This window comes from Saccopteryx leptura, chromosome 2 (assembly GCF_036850995.1).
Source record: "Saccopteryx leptura isolate mSacLep1 chromosome 2, mSacLep1_pri_phased_curated, whole genome shotgun sequence".
NCBI lineage: Eukaryota > Metazoa > Chordata > Mammalia > Chiroptera > Emballonuridae > Saccopteryx > Saccopteryx leptura.
Window position 1 is genome coordinate 299,588,297 of NC_089504.1, and position 19,750 is coordinate 299,608,046.

Sequence of the window (19,750 nt, forward strand, 5' to 3'; positions counted from 1 at the left end):
CCTGTAGGAAACCGAGACTGCCCAGAATCCGAAGATTTCACCTTCCTGCCAGGTTGTAACAGAGGAAATCTGTGTCAAAATGCATCCTTAAGAAGCATAACTTTGAAGCCTCAGGTGACCTTTGAGGTCTAGTGACCACTGAAGCTGATACTCAGAGAGGAAATATTTTATGAGGAAGCTGATATTCCAAGAGGTAAATTACTTTCACAAGTTACTGATCCCATACTGGAATCTTTTGTCTAATCAATACTTTTATTGCTCTAGTTTAGACAATAAAATAAAATTTGAAAAGACCTTCAAATGATTACTAAATACATCCTCTCCCTCTATCCCCACTCCATACCAAAAGATACATTGAAACATATGTGTGATAGAAGAGTATATTTTGTGTTGGAGAGGTCTGTTGTAGTAGTGTCCCAGGTTGATGCTGCTTAGATTCTTGCCCTTGAATACTGAGATGATTTAGTGGAAGAGGTAGTTTATAAAACTAAATGCACAAAATCCTGCACTCTGAAACAATGCCAGAATCCACAGGTTCACAGTACCACCGTGTGTTTCTCCTCCCTCTCCCTACACTGAACTAACTGAACTAACCTCCTCTGTCTTCATTCTTTCCTATTCTGATGCCTTCATACTCTAACACATGTGTCCAATACCTCACGGGCATAAATCCCTACATCTGTCGTCTCCACCCACAACCCACTCCCATCCCGCCCTTACTCTCACTTTTCCAAGGCAGCATCTGCCACCCACCTCCATCTCACAGAGTAAAGGGAAGAGATCTGGCACTAAGTGCTCCTGTTTGTTTTGGGTGATTCTGCATCCCAAGAACCCCATTATATTGTGTTTGACCCCACACAAGACTGAGCTCAGCCTCAGGATCCAAAACACATCAACCATGCATCCAGCATGCATTCTTCCAACAAACGTACACAGACTGCATGGGTGCTTTCCATATATTTTATCTGGTCATGCCAACAACACTTCAAAGAAGGCATTAGTATCCTCATTTCATAAATCACATGCTTTAAAAACAATTGATAAAAAGCAACATGATTCATACCCAGGTTGGGTCAACTCTACTTTCAAATGTTGTTTATGGACTCTCTTAGTTTGCTGCTAATTCCTACTGTAACTTCTTTACCACCTTTGCTTTCTACTGTCCCACTCTGGCCTTTTTCTATCTTCTGTAGACAGCTCTTTATCTGTCTTCTCCTGCTCCTTTGGACTGTTGGTAAAATAGGAAGTTAGGTTTTTTCAATCTTTCTGTGATGTCTCAGATCTGCCTCCACCAAAACTATATCATCCCAAAACACTATTATTTAGCGATTTCTTAAAAATAAACAAATCCCAAACAAACATATAATAACAACAAAATACAACAAACTCTTGGCTTTCTGAAGTCAAGTGCCACTCCGTATTTCTCTACTACTTCATTTGTCACAGGAATGAGGACCATGACTTTATAGATTAATATTAAACACACTTTAGGAAATATATGCAAGGACTTTGGATAAATCTAGATTTGGTGTGAATATTTATTCTGTAAAACTTTAGTCTCTTTTATAAGGTGTTAAAATACTATATACTGTATACATAGTTTTCTATCTCTAGATGCCCATCTAGTCTGGGTACCCCTAGGGGGCGCTCCGTCTCACAAAATCTAAGTGACAAGAGAGTGCATAAAGAGTGGGACCATTCTGAGGGGCGTGACCGCCCAGGGAAGCCTCCGCCCACAAGGATGAGTTTGAGTTAGAAACAGGTTACAAATTTTATGTAGATTCAGAGCCTTTGAAAACATCTGCTATGAGCCAAAAGCGGTCCTGGGTATCCAAAATTTGCAAGACGAGGGTTGGGAGGGCTGAGCGTCATGCACAAGATAGATTACTTTTCTCCTTGAAGTTTCTTCGACTGACTCAGCAAAAGTAGATGGCGTTTGCAGAACTGCCTGACTAGGAGTGTCCTCGGGGCGGTCTGTGTAGCAGCAGTAGAATGAGTTTAATTCTGGACCAAGCCTGCTGTGTAACGCCTTTCTACTGAGCATAAATTACCAATACCTGCTACAACCAACACATTACAAGAGTAATGTCAGCAATTAGTCTTTGAAAGACTCAGCCATTAGTCTGAGAAAGGACAAATAATAAAATAACCGTGATACGAGTTAGGTACTAAAACAGCTCGCTTCCAGTTATTCTGTGCATACAACAGACAGTAGTTGAGTGACCACCCATAAGATTGACCACATTTCCCCGAAGTGAAGATACTCCCAATTCACGCTCGGGGTCTGCTTGAGTCTCAACCTTGACTTCTGTCATCAATTAACGAAAGACGATTTGTTTTTGCAGCATTATATTAGGACAAGGAAATTGCATAACGGATCAAACATCAAACGTGTACTGTTTAAAATTCTGCAGCTTTGGGAGGCAGCCACTTTTCGGGGGGGGGGGGAGAGAAGTGCTGTTTGCCGTCTGCGGACGCCCACCGAGCCCGATCCAGCCGAGCGCGCGGCGCCAGCGGCCCCGCAGGACCCGCGGGGTCGGCGTGTTCCCAGCCCACCGCTCTCCGCCGGCCGGTGCGGCTGCGGTGCCCGCGGGACCGCTCTCCGCCGGGAGGGCGGCCCGCGCGCGCGAGGGGCTGCCTGTCTGCGCGCGTGTGTGTCTGGGTGTGGGAGATGCTTTGCAGTCACACGACTGGGTGTTTCCTTCCGGGCGGTTCTGATCAACCATCCATTAGGGAGATCGCGGAAACTTTTTTTTTTTTTTCTGGCTAGAAGGATGAAAACAGAGTAAGTACACAGAACTTTGAACTTGAGACGGAATGCCACCAGTGCAAGCAAACCCCCTAACGGCAACCATGTCCATTCAAACCCTTGGTTCCCTTTTCACGTTAAAAGCCGGGAAAGCTTACAGGAACGTGGCAACTTAAGCCCGAATGCAGGAGAGCGGTCCGGGGACTCGGAAGGCGGAGAGCGGGACTGCCTTCCGAACCGGAGGGAAAAGGAGGAACTGCTCCGGCGAGCTGGCCCGCGCCCAGCGGGGCGACGGGCGCGCTCCCACCCATCGCCGTTCAGGCTCCAGATTCTCGCAGGCGCTGCCTCCGCTTTTCCTGGGAAGTCTTCACCGGGAGGTCAAGGATACTGTGGAAATAAGGCGCTCCCGGAAGCAACAGTGTGGCAGTCTGGGGTACGCTCAGGTTATTACTGACAACTGTTATTATTTTGATGTCTTTTTTTTTTTTTTTTTTTTTTTTTTTTTACCCCGGGCCAGCCACTTTTTTACTGTCATCCATGGCAGGGCTCTCAGTAACCGCTGCAGACTTTGGGGACCTATAATTATTTGGCATGCTTCTTCGGAAAGTTCTTGAGCGGGATGGAGCAATCCTGATTTCAGTTGTGGAAAAAGAAGATAGATTTTGTATTTTTTTTTCATGCTGACAAAAAAAAAAAAAAAAGAAAAAATAGCTGCTATGATTTTCCCGGCAACGTGGACAGGGGTCAACTGAAGCTGAACTGGTCATGGTCTGTCGTCCAGGGTTCCTTTGTCGTCGGCGGTTTTGCCCCCGGCCCTTCTTTGTGGGGTTGGTGGTGGCAGTCTGTCTCTTCTACCAGACCCTGACGCTCCGAGGGACCAGGAAGCTCACAGCCACTGTCCCCGGGGCTGCCCCAAACACACCCCCTGAAACCCAGGCAAGCAGATGCAAGAAAGGATTCTCCGTGGCCAAACAGTGCTTCCTTCTCCCCGGTAATGCTCAGGAACTCAGAAAGGTAAGACGGTCAGAAGCTTAACCTTGACATTTTCTGCCTCTCTCTGTCCTTTCTATAAAACTAAAATTAACTCCCGTGAGATCTGACAGGGATCCAGGGCGTACACAGCCCAGAGAGTGAATGACCTTACGGCACTGAAACACATGTTAGCTTCCACTTCTTATTTTATTTCCAAAAAAGTTCTGGCCATTATTTTATCTCTTATAATTTTCCTTCATTTCAGCTGAATGAAATAGACAATTTGGAGGAGGTGGGAGTGATATGAATGCTTTCTAAAATAGGAGGATTCTACCAGACCTAAAGATTTAAAGTTCAGGAATATACATCAATGATTCCTAAACTTTGATAAACACGGATAGTCTCTTCTTCCCTCAGGACAGTCGGGATGAGTGCCCAAACTACTGCAGACCCAAAGAGAACTCCGAAACTTCATTTTGTAATAGGTTCAATCAATTTTTCATTGGCGAACACGTCTCTAGAGAAAATGTTTATTTCTGAAGCATTAAAAAAAAGCACAATAGGTTTCTTCAAAAGAATGGACACACTGCATTTTATTGCTTATAGAACTGGGAAAATATAGATTATTCTATACTTAAACTATGCTAATTAACTTTACTAATATCATTTGTCAATTGTTGGAGAAAACCCAAAACACATAAAACACTCAGAATTTCTATTTTAATGTACCACTCTGTTTATACTCGTTAGAGAAATGATGACATTTAAAAGAGTCCAGACTAAAAGAGAAATCAGAAAACATGCGGACAAAATTCATTGTAGCAAACCCAATGATTTCTGTGCTACATACAGCAGGTATTATAGTAAGATAATTTATGAATCTATAAAGTACTATCTTGTATCTGTGGTAAATCCTGTGATCATGGTTATTGTTTGGAGTAGACGATTTTCTTGTTAAATACTAACAGTACTTCTATCATTGTTCCCGACCTGGTTCCCCATGGGACTTTCCCCCATGGCCAACCAACCTCACACTAACACCTCCAGCACCAGTACCATCTTGTAAAAACTTTTTATGGATTTCACATCAGACTCATAACTCTGTGAGATAGTGAAGGTAGGTATGAGTGTCATTATTTCCGGACAAGATGACTGTCACTCAAAGATGTTCAGGCAGGCCACTGGGCCAGCATTCTGACATGGTACATCTACCCAGTTCCTACTGCAGGACTGATGCTCTAAATAAAAATGAGTTCAAAGCTTTAATAATAACTTGTGAAACTGTAAGTCTAAGTACTTATGGAAATATAAAACAATATTAGATCAGAACAAAGAAAATTTGAAAACTGTTAACTGATAATAAGTGAACCAGGAACACTTCTAGCTAAAACTTCAATTGCAAATGTGAATCAATGATTAAATACTTTAAAGTAATTGAAGAATGTGAATTTTTGTTCATTTATACTACCGTTAACTTAACTCTTGCAACTTTTATTTTTGAGTACATCAAATTTATGATGGGTATGAACTGTGACTTTGAAAGTCACTTCTTGTTTGTTTCTAATACTAATAAATATATAATTCCTTTAAAAATAGTTAATGTGGTTTTTGGTCTTTAAATACCTAATGTTTTTGCTGAGAATTTTGGACAAAAAGTTTTCCATTCATTAACTTCCAGGCCTCCTTACTCCCCTCCTTGACTCTCTGTGACTCCTGCTTTTGTCTGTAGTTTAGGCATACATATGTTAGCTGTTATTTCTCGGCTGTCACAGAAAATTCTATTTTCAGCTTTGGATCTTCTGCTACTTGTAAACTATCTGAAACTTATTGGCTATTAGTGTAAAACATTCATTCTAGAACTTTCTTCAACAAAAAATGACAAACACATGATGATTTTTTTTTCAAATTGTTAACAGTCTTAAATAGTTTAATCCTAAACAAGATTCTATATTCACATTTACAGTCCAGAAATCTGGTAGATATGAACACTGAATTTCCAAACATTTGCCATGCACCTCTATTTTTAACTTATCTTGTGCCAGCCATTGGTATAGAGCCATTTTTTGTCCTTGTTGTTGGAGACAGAAAGGAAGCTAGAAAGAACGTAACGTGTGGAAGTTAGTAAATTAGTTATACATTATTCTTGTAGTTTATGAGCTAAAAGAGAGCTGAATAATAATCCAGTTTTGAAGATTAATATTCTTTCAGATCGCTTAAGTGAAGAAAGAAATGTCATTAGGGTAAACATATAGATTATTGTCAGAAACACTACTTAGGAAGTTTATTTAAAAATAATTGATGAGATGCTACATAGATTTTCCTTAAGACCTAAAATATAACTTTTAGGCTTTTGGAGAAGAAACATTGTTCTATTTATGAAATCTGGCTTCTGTTTTTACTTTGATTGGCATACCACAGTAAGCATGTTACTAGGGCTTCCCCTTACTTGTGTCCATTCATTATTAAATGATTTTTAAAGTTACTTAAAACAACTGGTTTTGACCTGAGGTTCATGGACTCCAGAAAGTATTTGGATGTATAACATCTCAAGCATTTTATGGAAAATACTGCGCGTATGTACAGGTACAATTCTCTGGGAAAATTTGTGATTTCCTTCAGATAGTCAGATCTAAAAAAAAATGCTAAAAAACATGAAAAATGCTTAAAAAGCAATATATTGAAACTTCAAACTAACTGCCCCTCAAGGAAGTGGAAGTTGCATCTGGATTTATAAACCTAAAATAAACAAACAAAAAAATTCTTAAGAATCCACTTAAGACATTTGAAAAAGTGATTCATTGAAGGTTGTGGAATCTGCAGGAATAATTCAAAAACCAAAGTATACTCACAGAGTATTTCTTGAACCATAGTTCTTATACTTTCGTGAATGAGCAGTGAGTATGCCCCAGTCTTTTGGTTTCAGTTGTTTCTAAGAGAAGATCTTTTATACAGTATCAGCCTAGCAACAGAGGGCTCTGTAGTAGCAAATATTTAAAGGTGGGTGACTGAGCCCTTTACATCTTTACAGTTGGGATCTGGTTCAAGGTCTGCAACTGTTTTCAGTGCAGATTGAGATCATGGTATAGTATATGCCAACTTTCCATAGTGAGGAAGTACTCTCCCTCTTTCTGGCCAAAGTTTATTTCTTCTTTTCCATTTTAACTTCCCAAGGGGCCTTGCTAAGCAGATGTACTTTTGTCGTTTCTTCTGGATTTTCTCCTGACATTAGTTGTCTGAATTTTGGCTGGTAATCTGTCATGTCTTAAAATTATTTCAATTTAATATGTAAGCTGAAGACAATTTTAGTTGTCTGCACTGAAGTAGGTCACTCAATAGATTGAGTTATTTTTTTTTTTTTTTGGAAACTAGCACTTTAATATTTCATGATATAGGAACACATTAATTACAAACAGACACCATGGAAGAAAAATCTCATTAGTATGTGCTCCTTCAATGGAAACTTTGCTATTTGGGGAATACAATTGTACTCGCCATAGCCATGTGTTTCTGATTACCTCCTGTTGATGTTCTACAAGGAGAATTACTATTTCTTTGTTCCTTGACTGTTCTCCCTTTCTTCTTGACTTCTCATTCTTCTTCAGTTACTGTTCTTTACAACTACTCTTTCCAGTATCCAACCATAACTCAATGCAAATAAATGTATGTTTTCCTTCTAAGTGTGGTTTTTTTGTCTGTGCTTCTAATAAATGTGCTTCTAAATATCTTTGAAGATATTTAACATTTGAACATGTATAAGAATTCCTTGTTTAGACCAGGTTTTCTAGAAATAGAACCAGAGGCACAAACTTAAAGCTAATACTTTATTGAGTGGTGCAATCCAGGATGCAAGAGTTGGGGGCGTGGGGTGGGGGGTGGTGATGAAGAGGGCGAGCAAATACAAATGGCTGCATTATTGGGAGACATTTCCAGAGAGGCTGGACTAAACTGCCTCTCAGTTTTAAATTGTAATAGATTTGATCTCCGTGTTCAAATGAATCTCTGTATTAAACTGTGTCTCAGAATAGCCACTGGGTAAGTGGGCAAGAAGGGCCATCTCCCGGCTTTCCCCTTCTTCTGTCTTTCTTAGCTAGAGTTTGTCCCATCCTACTTCTAAGTAGTGTTGCCTGGACACTCTAGGCAGCCACTGGGGAGCTGGGGCCTCACTGGATGCAGCCTTGCCAGGCCCAAGGTGAGCTGCTCTCTCCTTTTCGATCAATGCTGCACATAGGAGCACCCAGGTCTGTGGCGGCCATCGTGGTGAAAACAATGTCTGCAGCTTACCCCAGCAATGACTGAGAAATGTCCACCAGAGGGGTACGCGAGGCAAGGTGATCTGATCTCTGCTACAGTATTATGTTAATTTTACTTTCTAAATTCCATAGAAAATATCAAAATGTGCTCTTTCTCTTGGGAAATGGCATTGCTTTCTTTAAGCTCAATGTCTGTAAGGCTCACACTGAGAACCTTCCTCTTTCTCTTCCTCATCCCATTTATTCATTAAAGCACATTGCAGAATGGACATGCGTGGATAGAACTGAAGGTAGGCAGTTGGAAGGCGCTTTCAAAATACCTCTCCTTTGCCAGATCTCACTTTCCTCTTCATTCTTGAGCATGCTCTTTCAACCTTTTCCAGGACTGATCCAGAGTTACCCGCTATTAGTTACAATATCACATTTTAAACCTTTCCATTAGTCTATCCCTCCTGCTAGTAAACAAGCTAGTAACTGATAAAACTACAAACTTTAGGCCCTGGCCAGTTTGCTCAGTGGGTAGAATGTCATCCTGGCAGCACGGAGGTCACGGATTTGATCCCTCTTCGGGGCACATAGAAGAAGCACCAATGAGTGCACAACTGAGTGGAACGAGTTGATGCCTCTCTCTCTCTCTCTCCCTTTCTCTCTCTCTCTCTCTCTCTCTCTCTCCCTTCCTCTCTTTCTCTCTCAAATCAATAAAAATTTTAAAAGAAAACAAAACAAGTCTTCTCAGTACCTGGCAATCCACCTGACCCGATGTGCCCCTTCTCTCTGCTTTCCCTCAAACAACCCGTGGCTGGTCCTCTCTGGGCGCCCTTCCGGTCACCCTGACCCAGGCTGTACCCTTTCATTTGGTACCCTTTGCTGCTGAAATGTTTCTCTTGGTGACCCTTTTGCTACCAAATAAATAATTTATTTTTCTCTGAAGACGTTTACACTATTGGGCCACAACTCTTTCTTTACATTGTTGGGAAACAACTTTTCATTGACAGTCCCCTTTTGAATTCTGTGACACACAAGGTTATTCTCTGACCACCATGAATAACTCTTGTGGTCACCTTTTAGGATTCATTTACTCTGTCTGATGCTAAAAGTAAATGCTGCCTAGTTTAGTTTATTGGGCTTTTTTGTGTTGTTTTATACTTTCCTTTGGTGATTATATTAACTTTATATATTGTTAATTTTCACCACTTTACAAATAACTTACCAGGTATATTTCTAGCTTGGATTTCACTCTTAAACCTCCAGACTTGTGTTTCCAATTTTTTGTTATATTTTATTGAGGAATAACTAGAACTATGAAAGCCTGACTAGGTGGTGGCACCATAGATAGAGTGTCAGCCTGGGATGCTGAGGACCCACGTTTGAAACCCAAGGTCACTGGCTTGAGCAACGGAATCACTAGCTCAGCTGGAACCCCCAACCCCAATCAAGTTACATATGAGAAAGCAAACAATGAACAATTAAGGTGTCGCCGCTATGAGTTGATGCTTCTCATCTCTCTCCATTCATGTTTATCTGTCCCTGTCTGTCTCTTTCTATCTCTTAAAAAGAAGAACTATTAAAACTCAATTTTCTCTCAAAATTTTTATGCCCAAATCAATGATTCTTCTTGGCCTCCACCCCTCCCCCATTCCCCTGTATGCATAGGTATTAAAACTTAAAGTTCTATTCGCTATTTATTTCTATTTCTCCATACCTTGCCCATCACAGCCTGGCCTGGCTCCTCACCAGACCTGTAGGCCTGTCACTCACTGATCCACATGGACAATGCCAACTTAGAGAAGCAACAACATTTTCCAACATTTTTTTTTTTCTTTTTAAAAATTGCTATGGATTTAAAATTTTAAATCCAAATAAAAAGACACAAAATATTAACTGTGCCCTCTTCTCCAGTTTTCAGAGTACCTTCAGTGTCCTCATTATATTTGCGTTGCTGTGTCAGGCCACAGGGTTCTTGCTTTGCTCACTGCCCTTATTTGGATCCATTTGTTTCAACCCCGCTCAACCTGACTGTTGCTTCTCAGTCTGTTCTGCGCCTCCCTGGCTTCTGGCCCACACTTAGATTTGCTCTGAGTGGTTTATGTGCTGCCTCCAGACATGTTGTTTCTTTTCTAGCTCCAAATTTGAACTTCTCTCTGAGACCATGCCGCGCCTTTGTCCCTTTATTACACTGAGTGACTTCAGTAAATGGAACCTTAGCACAACCTGTATGGCTGTGTCAAGGTCACTTTTCTCTAGTACCCCAAATAAATCCAGAGAACAACTAATCAACATTTTAAAACCTTACAATCTCCCTCCACAGTCTCTATGTGGTGTCCTCATTGTGGCCAACCTAGACTATTTCAGTAGTCTACTAGTTACCCTTCAGTCTACCTTCCCGTTCAAAGCCATCTATGCATAACTCCTATAATAGGGCTCCTGAAAAGCCTTCAGTAGTTATAATGTTGAGTGCCCATGGAAAGGACTAGAAACTATTTCTTCTGCTCCTAGTGTGTCTCAAGTTAGCTTTGCAGCCATAACTCTCACTCTGCCTTTATCCGTATCCATAGCCTGCCCGTACTCTATTCTCCAAATGTCAACATCTCTACCTCTGCTTGAAGTCTTCTGCACAAGCCTCCCTACTCAACACCTCTAGTAATCTTCACAGTCATTCTCAACGCATTCTGAAACTTAAGGACTTTCACCTCCTCCATGGTAGCTGGCCTTATCTCCCTAAGTTCATGTGTACCTAAACTTGCCTAATAAAACTAATTTTTTTAAATCAAATTACTTAGAAATGAAGAAACATGAGAAAATTAGAACTGGAAACAAGTTAGAGATTATTAAGTTCAAGGTCTTTCTTTTTCTTTTTTAAAAAAAATATTTTATTTATTGATTTTACAGAGAGAGAAGATTGGGAGGAATGGGAAGTATCAACTTGTAGTTGCTTCACTTTAGTTATTGATTGATTGTTATATGTGCCTTGACTGGGCAAGGGTTTCTAACAGGCAACCTCAGAGTTCCAGGCCAACGCTCTATCCTCTGTGCCACCACAGGTAGGCGAGGTCTTTATTTTCTAAGTGAGGAAGGTGCAGAAGGAAAATGCCCCTCTCGAAGTAACACATTGACTTGAGGGTGATGCCCACAGTTGATCAAGGCTGTGTTTCTTCTATCTTCATTCTATTTCCATAGACTAGCCCCGTACATTGATGTGAATATATACATTGAAATCCTAATCCCCCAGTACCCAGAATGTGTCCTTATTCAGAAATATGGTTGTAGTAGATATGATTAATTAAGATGAGGTCACACTGGAGCAGGGTGGGCCCCTTATCCAATATAAATGGTATTATAAGATGACAGCCATCTTAGGACAGAGACACACAGGGAAGCTGTCATGTGACAGTGGAGACCGAGATTGGAGTCCTGCAGCTGCAAGCCCTGGGACCCCAGAGTTTGCTGGCAAGCTGCCAGAAGCTTAGAAGAAGTCCCCTACATCTTGATCTCAGGCCTCCAGAAGTGTTAGACAGCACAGCTCTGCTGTAAGGCACCCGGTTTGTAGTATCTTGTACGGCAGCCCCGGGAAACTCGGATAAGTGGGGAGGTAGCATAGTTCACACGTGGGCTCTGAACTCAGATTAATATCACTTGTGTCCTCACTACCTTGGGCACATTTCTTGACCTCTGTAGGATTTTGTTTTCTTACCTAAAAGTGGATCTATTATCACCCACCTTACAAGGCTAATGTGAGGCTGAAATGAAATAAATATGTGAAATGAAGCACTTAAGAATGTCTGGCAGCGGCCCTGGCTGGTTGGCTCAGCGGTAGAGTGTCGGCCTGGCGTGCAGGGGACCTGGGTTCGATTCCTGGCCAGGGCATATAGGAGAAGCGCCCATTTGCTTCTCCACCCTCCCCCTTCCTCTCTGTCTCTCTCTTCCCCTCCCACAGCCAAGGCTCCATTGGAGCAAAGATGGCCCGGGCGCTGGGAATGGCTCCTTGGCCTCTGCCCCAGGCGCTAGAGTGGCTCTGGTCATGGCAAAGCCACGCCCCGGAGGGGCAGAGCATCGCCCCCTGGTGGGCAGAGCTTCGCCCCAGGTGGGCGTGCCGGGTGGATCCCGGTCGGGCGCATGCGGGAGTCTGTCTGACTGTCTCTCCCCGTTTCCAGCTTCAGAAAAATACAAAAAAAAAAAAAAAAAAAAAAAAGAATGTCTGGCAGCTAGAAAGTGCTATTGAATATTAAGTATCAGGCCCTGGCTGAATAGCTTAATTGGTTAGAGCCCTGCCCTAAAGCGCAGAGGTTGCAGATTTGATCCCAGGTCAGGGCACATACAGAAACGGATTGATATTTCTGTCTGTCTGTCTCTCTCTAAAATCAATAAATTTTTTTAATGAATATTAAGTATCAGAGTAATTATTATTTAATATCCTTGAAGATTTGCTCATTTCTGCAGTCTCTAAAGACCCTAACATCTGGCCTTCACAAAGCAGGTGAGTGATTAATAACTGTTGTAGAGAACATAAGTAGCTGGGCAGGAGTGTCAGAGGCAAAAGCCTTGTTGGTTTCTCTCCAGCCTCTTGGCTGATGCCTTTTCACAGAAAAATGAACTGTTAGAATCAAGACAAAACTTAGGGAGTCTGATGTATTGTTTCTGAGTCGAGTCTGCTTCTCTGTGGGCAAGGTCTTCAGTTTGGGCTGAATTCCTTTCTTTTTTAGTTTGAGCCATTAGGATAAATAACATGCTATAGCTGGGGATGTAGAAAGATGAGTTGGGGAGCAGTGGGGAAAGAGGGTAAGACCTTGGACCCTGAACAAATATATATTCAGGTGGGGCAAAAGTAGATTATTGTTGTGAGTATGCAAATCACAGTAATTGTTGTATGATCATTTATTATTGAACTATTTTTCCTACGAACAACCTTAAACCTACTTTTGCCACATCCTGTATGTGTACTGTCTACTTCCCTACATAGAACATAAGTTCTTTAAGAGCAAGGACTTAATTTCACTCACTGCTAGATCCTCACTACCAATAACAGTACCTGACATGTAGTGAGCACAGAGGAAATGTCTAGTCGATGAGTGACTAAATAAATAAATCATGAATTTAAGGGTCAGAGAAGGCCTACTTTAGAGCAGAGGCCAGGAATTGAAATGAGAGGAACAACTTCTTCCCTCTTTTTTTTGCTGAACTCCCCAATTGTCCACCCCATCTTTCTCTGGTCCCAGTGTCTCATGAACTCCAGTACCATTGCTTGCACTTCTTCTTCTTCTTCTTGTTTTTTTTTTTTGTATTTTTCTGAAGCTGGAAACGGAGAGAGACAGTCAGATAGACTCCCGCATGCGCCCGACCGGGATCCATCCGGCACGCCCACCAGGGGCAACGCTCTGCCCACCAGGGGGCGATGCTCTGCCCCTCCGAGGCGTCGCTCTGCTGCGACCAGAGTGACCAGAGCCACTCTAGCGCCTGCGGCAGAGGCCAAGGAGCCATCCCCAGCGCCAGGGCCATCTTTGCTCCAATGGAGCCTTGGCTGCGGGAGGGGAAGAGAGAGACAGAGAGGAAGGAGGGGGAGGGGGTGGAGAAGCAAATGGGCGCTTCTCCTATGTGCCCTGGCCGGGAATCGAATCCGGGTTCCCCGCACGCCAGGCCGACGCTCTACCGCTGAGCCAACCGGCCAGGACCTGCATTTCTTATTTATGCTAATCATCCCCCTTCAGTTATCATCCATATCTCCTGTTCTCTTCAACTCATTCCTCTAGTTGGGATCTTTATGCTATAAATATTCTCAAGGATCAACTGCATTAACCCGAACAAACAAACAAACAAACAAACAAACAAAAAAGCAAAAAAACATCATTCTATCTCAACTACTTTCTATTTCCCATCTCTTTAGGGTTCTTTGTCACCATCATCTCAACCTCAGATTTGAAGGTAAAGATTTTAAAACCATGCTGATAGCATTTAAATACATAGGTCTGTATATAGGAGGCTCTCAGGAGATGTCTGCATATTTAACAGGTATACAACTTTTATGGAATTAGTCGGGCTTACCGATGAGCATTCAATGCTGTAGATTTCTCTGAGCAGGCTGATTAGAGCTGTGTTACATTTTTATAATGAAATATGCACATAAGTGAAAAGTGGTTCATACTGAGAGAATTTTAAATTGAAATTTGCTTACATTAGATAAATTTTTTTTTTTAATTTTATTTATTCATTTTAGAGAGGAGAGAGAGGGGGGAGAGAGAGACAGAGAGAGAGGAGAGAGAGACAGGGGGGAGGAGCTGTAAGCATCAACTCCCATATGTGCCTTGACCAGGCAAGCCCAGGGTTTCAAACCGGCGACCTCAGCATTTCCAGGTCGACGCTTTATCCACTGCGCCACCACAGGTCAGGCACATTAGATAAATTTTAATGGAGCCCTGATGAAGCTCATATTTAAGCAAGTTCTGTTAAATTTCCTATGAATCAAGAAATTTCTGTTTGTAAGTATCTTTTTTTTCCAAGATAGTGGCAATAGCTCTTGCTTCTTTCTCTCTAATTCTATTTCTTGTTCTAATGCAATTAATTAGAAACTCATATTAGATAAACACTTTGAAACGGAAACCACTCAGTATACTGACATTTCAAAAAGTGCTTCCTGTTATCAACTTTGAGTGTGTGGCCTTCTGAGGTGAAAGAAATATTTTGGTTTCATTTTTCCCTTTGGTTTCCTTTAGATATTTTTTTCTAGAGAGCCATAGTCAAGAAAGGATGAGCTCATGTTCTAAAACAGGATTTATGTTCTCTCACAAAAACTAAAAAAAGAAAAAAAAAGCTGGAAATTTTCAAGATTAACAATCCTCTGTGAATCTGTGTTAAAAATGTAAAAGAAAACATCTTGACCTATTATGGGCAGAGTTAGGAAAGGAATATAATGATAAAATAAGAATTGAGTCATTTCTGGATATAAAGATCTTAGTGAAAAAAAAATTTCAATTAAACTCACTAATGGAGGCTAAGGATACTGATTACTCAACATAAAAGATGAACCAAAATAAATATTAAGAAGAACATATGGATTTGGAGGTACAGAATGGGTCAAATCATGTATTCTAAAGTATAATTATATTTGGTATCTCTAACCCTTACCTTGGGACTCTTTTTTTTTCTGCTAAATTATTGATTGATTTTAGAGAAAGAGGAAGGGAGAGAGCAAGAGACAGAAACATCAATCTGTTTCTGTATGTGCCCTGACTGGGGATCAAACGCGTAACCTCTGCATATCTGGATGATGCTCTAACCAACTGAGCTACCCGGCTGGGGCTTACCTGGGGACTCTTGATAGAACCTTCCCCCCTACTCCCATCAGTTTGCTTATACTGTATCCCAATCAGAGCAATATGCTAAGCTAGAGGCTCCGTGACTCTGAATACTACTGGTTGAGAATAGACTTAACTTTGTCCAGCAAGACTTCTAATCTCAAGCCTGTTAAGTATATTAGATAATAAGTCTAACAGAGCCTAAGTATGATGTGGAACAAACTTGGGCTTTGGTACATGTTGGCTCAAATTTCTGCTGTGTAATTTACTAGCTATAGGACACAGACAAATTTTACCTGGATTTCTAAACTCTCAGTTTTCTCACTGGAGATAGGGAGCTAACTAAGCCCTACTTATCAGAACTGAATATGTGTCTGAAAACAGCAAGCCTAGTGGCTGACCAGAGTTGGCTTTCAATCTGTATGCTTCCTGTCCCCGAGAAGCCGAGTTTAAGCTCTGGCACAAAAAAATAAGCACTTTAGATGGCTGATAATATACTTGCTTCAAGAATGCACGTGTAGTGCGTATTTTTGAACGTCAGACTACGTATTTTCTTCATTAGATTTTGCTCAGGCAAGTGTTTTAGTCAGCGTGTCCTCTGCAGTCTTCAGTTACTGTTCTCTGGAAACTCTAAAAACAATCAAATGCAAGCACATTCCACTGGTGTTTCCAGGGCTGTGCATGGTACTTCCTTTCTCGCTGGATCAAGAAAGTGTTTGACTTCAAGTCGTGGGAATGTCGCACATTTTCCTAATGTATAGCGTGAATCATTTACAAATTTTGATATTTTAGTTCTTTGTATAGCAATTTCTTATAGCACACCTCATGGCTGATCTTGACAAATTAAGTTGATTTCTGCTGCCCTGAGTGCATTCTGACTGTGCCTAAGAGAGGGGTCTGGGCAGCCGTGGCCAGTTCAGGATGGGTGGTGAGTCAGGCAAGTGAAAAAGCCTGATGATAGTGAATGACTATGAGGAGAAAACAGAACTTATTTAAGCAGTAACATTACTGCAGGGTCCCAGTCACAAAAGAAAAAGTAGATGTTGTTGGGGTGGTGGTTCAGACTTTTGGAAATGTTCTGAACCACCTGTCAAAGGTCCGTGGATCTGAGACAGATCCTGCTATGACCGTTCACTCTCTCCAGGCAGAAGAGAAAAGCACCAATGAGGACCCACTTCCAACACTGAAGAGTGGGTGACCATGGACTAGTGACTCCTCCGGGTTTCAGTCTCCTAGATTGTAGCAAAGGGTTGGAGATGTCTGTTGCAAAGATGTTATGGGATCAAATTAGACACTGTAGCTAATGCTTTGGAAAATGTTGAGATTATAAAAAGCAGGCAATAAACAGTACTAAAAGAGAAATAGGCATATTTAAATATATCAAGAGTTTATTTAAGCAAAAATCTATTCAAATCAGGCAGCACCAAACGGGAAGTGGTTAGGAACACTTCACCAGCAGGAGCTCAGGGGGGAGACTTTTATACAGAAAGGGCAGAAGCAAAGCAAGGAAGTTATCAATTGGCTATCACTTAAAGCCTAGTTGGCTGTTTGTGATTGTTGTTCTTAGATTTGGTTTCATAACCTCGAGGCATTTGTAGACTTAGATTTTGGCATGCTTATGAAGGTTGCTAAGGCATTAGATCTATGCCAGTCGAATGGCTTCCTTGTTCAATTAATTTAACACATCCCAAAGGATAACGTCATGAAAATATGCTCATTGCATTTGGCGCCTCTTGGGGAAAAAGAATGTATATAAGCAGCATAAGTGTGAGTCCCAGGAATACTCCCTTTTTTCATTAAAAAGTTGTAGTATAGTGTGCTAGTTACATGTCAAGTTACACAGTTTTGTTGCAGAATGCCACTAGGAGTCCAAAATCGTGCATCACAATCGTGTCTCCTGATGTCTCACTGATTTTTTAACAAGCAATAGAAAGTGTGATGGTTTCATCCCTCAGCCTGGTTCTTCTCTAGTGGAAAATCTACCATTAATTTAACCAAAGCACCCAAATGCTTCAGGAGAAATGGAACAGGAAATTAACTTTTCTGTAGCAATGCAGTAACTACCTAACCTTAGAAAAGTATCAACCAGAAAGTCAGCTTTCATGTTGAGCATAACCTTCTTAACTGGACATACACAGAGGCCAGAAGTAATTCCAAATGGGCTTTCCCTCTTTCCTCCCTTTATTATCAACTATCTTTATCATTATTCTTTCTGAGTGAACAGTGAAAACATTGATAACACATCTGAAGCTCCCTGCACACAAGCTAAACCTATTAATCCAAGAATTTTAGTGCTGCATAAGCTATTTTAAAAGCAGATAGATTTGGGGCAGAGTTAATTTCTTTCTTTTCTTTTTTTTTTTCTTTCTTTCTTTTTTTTTTTTTTTTTGGTTTAAGAGTAGATAAGGATAGGGGGATAGGGAAATAGGAGGTAAGCTGATTGTTTTTTTTTTTTTTTTTTTGAAGAAGCAATGGTTAACGTAATACTATGTCCACTTTAAACAAGTTTGACTGCTGGAGAGCAGATAAAATGGATTTGAGAATATATTCTGTCAGAAATATAGAGCTAAAGAAGGTACAATTGTCTCCTCTTTAAACTATACAATAATGACATTTTAAAGGGAAGTCCAGGCCCTGGCTAGTAGCTCAGTGGATAGAACATTGGCCTGGCTTGTGAACATCCTGGGTTCAATTCCCAGTCAGGACACACAGGAGAAGTGACCATCTGCTTATCCCTCACTCCCTCTCCCACTTCTCTTCCTCTTCCCCTCCCACAGCCAGTGACTCTGTTCAGGCATAGCCCTGAGTACTGAGGATAGCTCTGTTGGAGAGCATCAACCTCAGGTGCTAAAAATAGCTCAGTGTTTAAGCATTGGCCCCAGATGGAGTTGCTGGGTGGATCCTGGTTGGGGTGCATGTGGCAATCTGAATCACTATCTGTCCCTAAAAAAGGAAGCCCATTTTCTGTGATATAAATGGGAAGGTGTCTCATTAGCCAATGATGTGCACGCGCTCCTAAGCACAGTTCTTAGCAAAACCCTGAGCAAAGTCACCAGGTATTTATAATAATGCAACCATTCCCTGTGATGTTCAGCATTTAAACAAAACCTACTCACTGGCAGTTGGATGAATGGAATCTACTATCATTCATGCTGTGTGTCCAGTATAGAACTTCCTGTCATGCCAGCAGCCCTTACATTCTTCTTTTGTACTTTCAACTGGACTCTTAAACCTGGTGTCCCCACCTAGGCCTTCCTCCCTTATGAGATGTCCTTATGTCCTGTTTTTCTGAGCAACCTGTGATGTCAGAAGAGACGGTTTCATCTTTAGGCCTGGCCTATGAGGCCTTCTGCTGGGCCCTTTAAGAAGACACTGAATTTCCTGGAAGGAAACTCATTTTTCTAGCCAGTCACAGAAGAAAGCCAAATGCTATTCTGCAGTAATTCATCCCCCAAAGGAAGGATACAGTGTTTAGGGAGTAGAAATTTGATAACAGTATTAGATGATGTTTTATTCTTTCCCTTAGAGATAGTGCTTATGTTGTGTTACTAGTAGATATTGTCACCCTGCCAATTTTTGACTTTTAAAGCAAAACGTTGGCCATCAAATATGTAAACAGTCTAGGTTGAGTGTGTAATTTTGAAAGCTCTAAGATAGAGTTGAAAGGAGTATGTGAGCTTGTGTTATGATGTGTTGGTGTATTAGTTCAGCATCTGGCAACATGAGCAGCATCGGGGTAGACTGGGTGGAGCCTGCCTCAGCCAGGCTGGGATAAGTGTTACCCCGGGTTGTCACAAAGAAGAGCCAAAGTTGTCTATTACTACTGGCCAATGGGCTGAAGGGACAAGATGAGGAAGCCCTGGAAAGTGAACAGCCACACGGATGCTCAGAATAAGCAAAAATTCAGAATAAGTGCCAAGGAGTAAAACTGTGTACTTAAGGAAACTTGGTGTACAAACTCGGTATAAGGCAGGAGGTTTCTTTTACGAAGGGTAGTGTCTAAATCTTTCACACTCTCTCCCCTATTCTTCTGGAGACTTTGGCCCCCACGTGGGTAGGATGAGGCAGGGCTCCTCTGGGTTTGTGAGTTGTGTACCTCTATCCTGAGGCCTTTATTCAACCAAGAGCTGGTGCTGACCGTTGCCGCCCTGGAACTGCGGGGCTACCTGCATGGGGTGTGTGGGCTTCCATCCTTAACCATCTGTGTGGTTCCTGGGGCCCCTGGTTTTCTGGACAGAATCCCAATGAGCTTGTCGTGCAGGGATGTGATATGGAGTGGAGAAGACAGGAGCCAGAGATGCTATGTGCATGGGTTTGACAAATTAGACACTTGAAGTGGGCTTAGGAACCTATCCTCCGCTCCAGGAGGGGAAAGGGGGCAGGTATGAATGGGACGACTGGATATGCTGGTGGCAGGAAGACCGGAAACAGCACCAGGTGTTAGACTGGTCAGGTCAGACTGGGCCTCGTTTCAGCAACCTCGATACTTGAGT

At 41.7% G+C, this 19,750-nt stretch overlaps 1 protein-coding gene across 1 annotated transcript in view; it reads left to right on the top strand.

The window, feature by feature from the left end:
* Nucleotides 1–2,404: 2,404 nt before the first annotated feature.
* Nucleotides 2,405–19,750, top strand: part of CPED1 (cadherin like and PC-esterase domain containing 1) — a 316,192-nt gene continuing 298,846 nt past the window's right edge. The window contains exon 1 of the mRNA XM_066362558.1: nucleotides 2,405–3,763. Within this exon, the coding sequence (XP_066218655.1) occupies nucleotides 3,515–3,763 (249 nt within the window). The 5' untranslated portion in view covers nucleotides 2,405–3,514. The remainder of the gene's footprint in view (nucleotides 3,764–19,750) is intronic.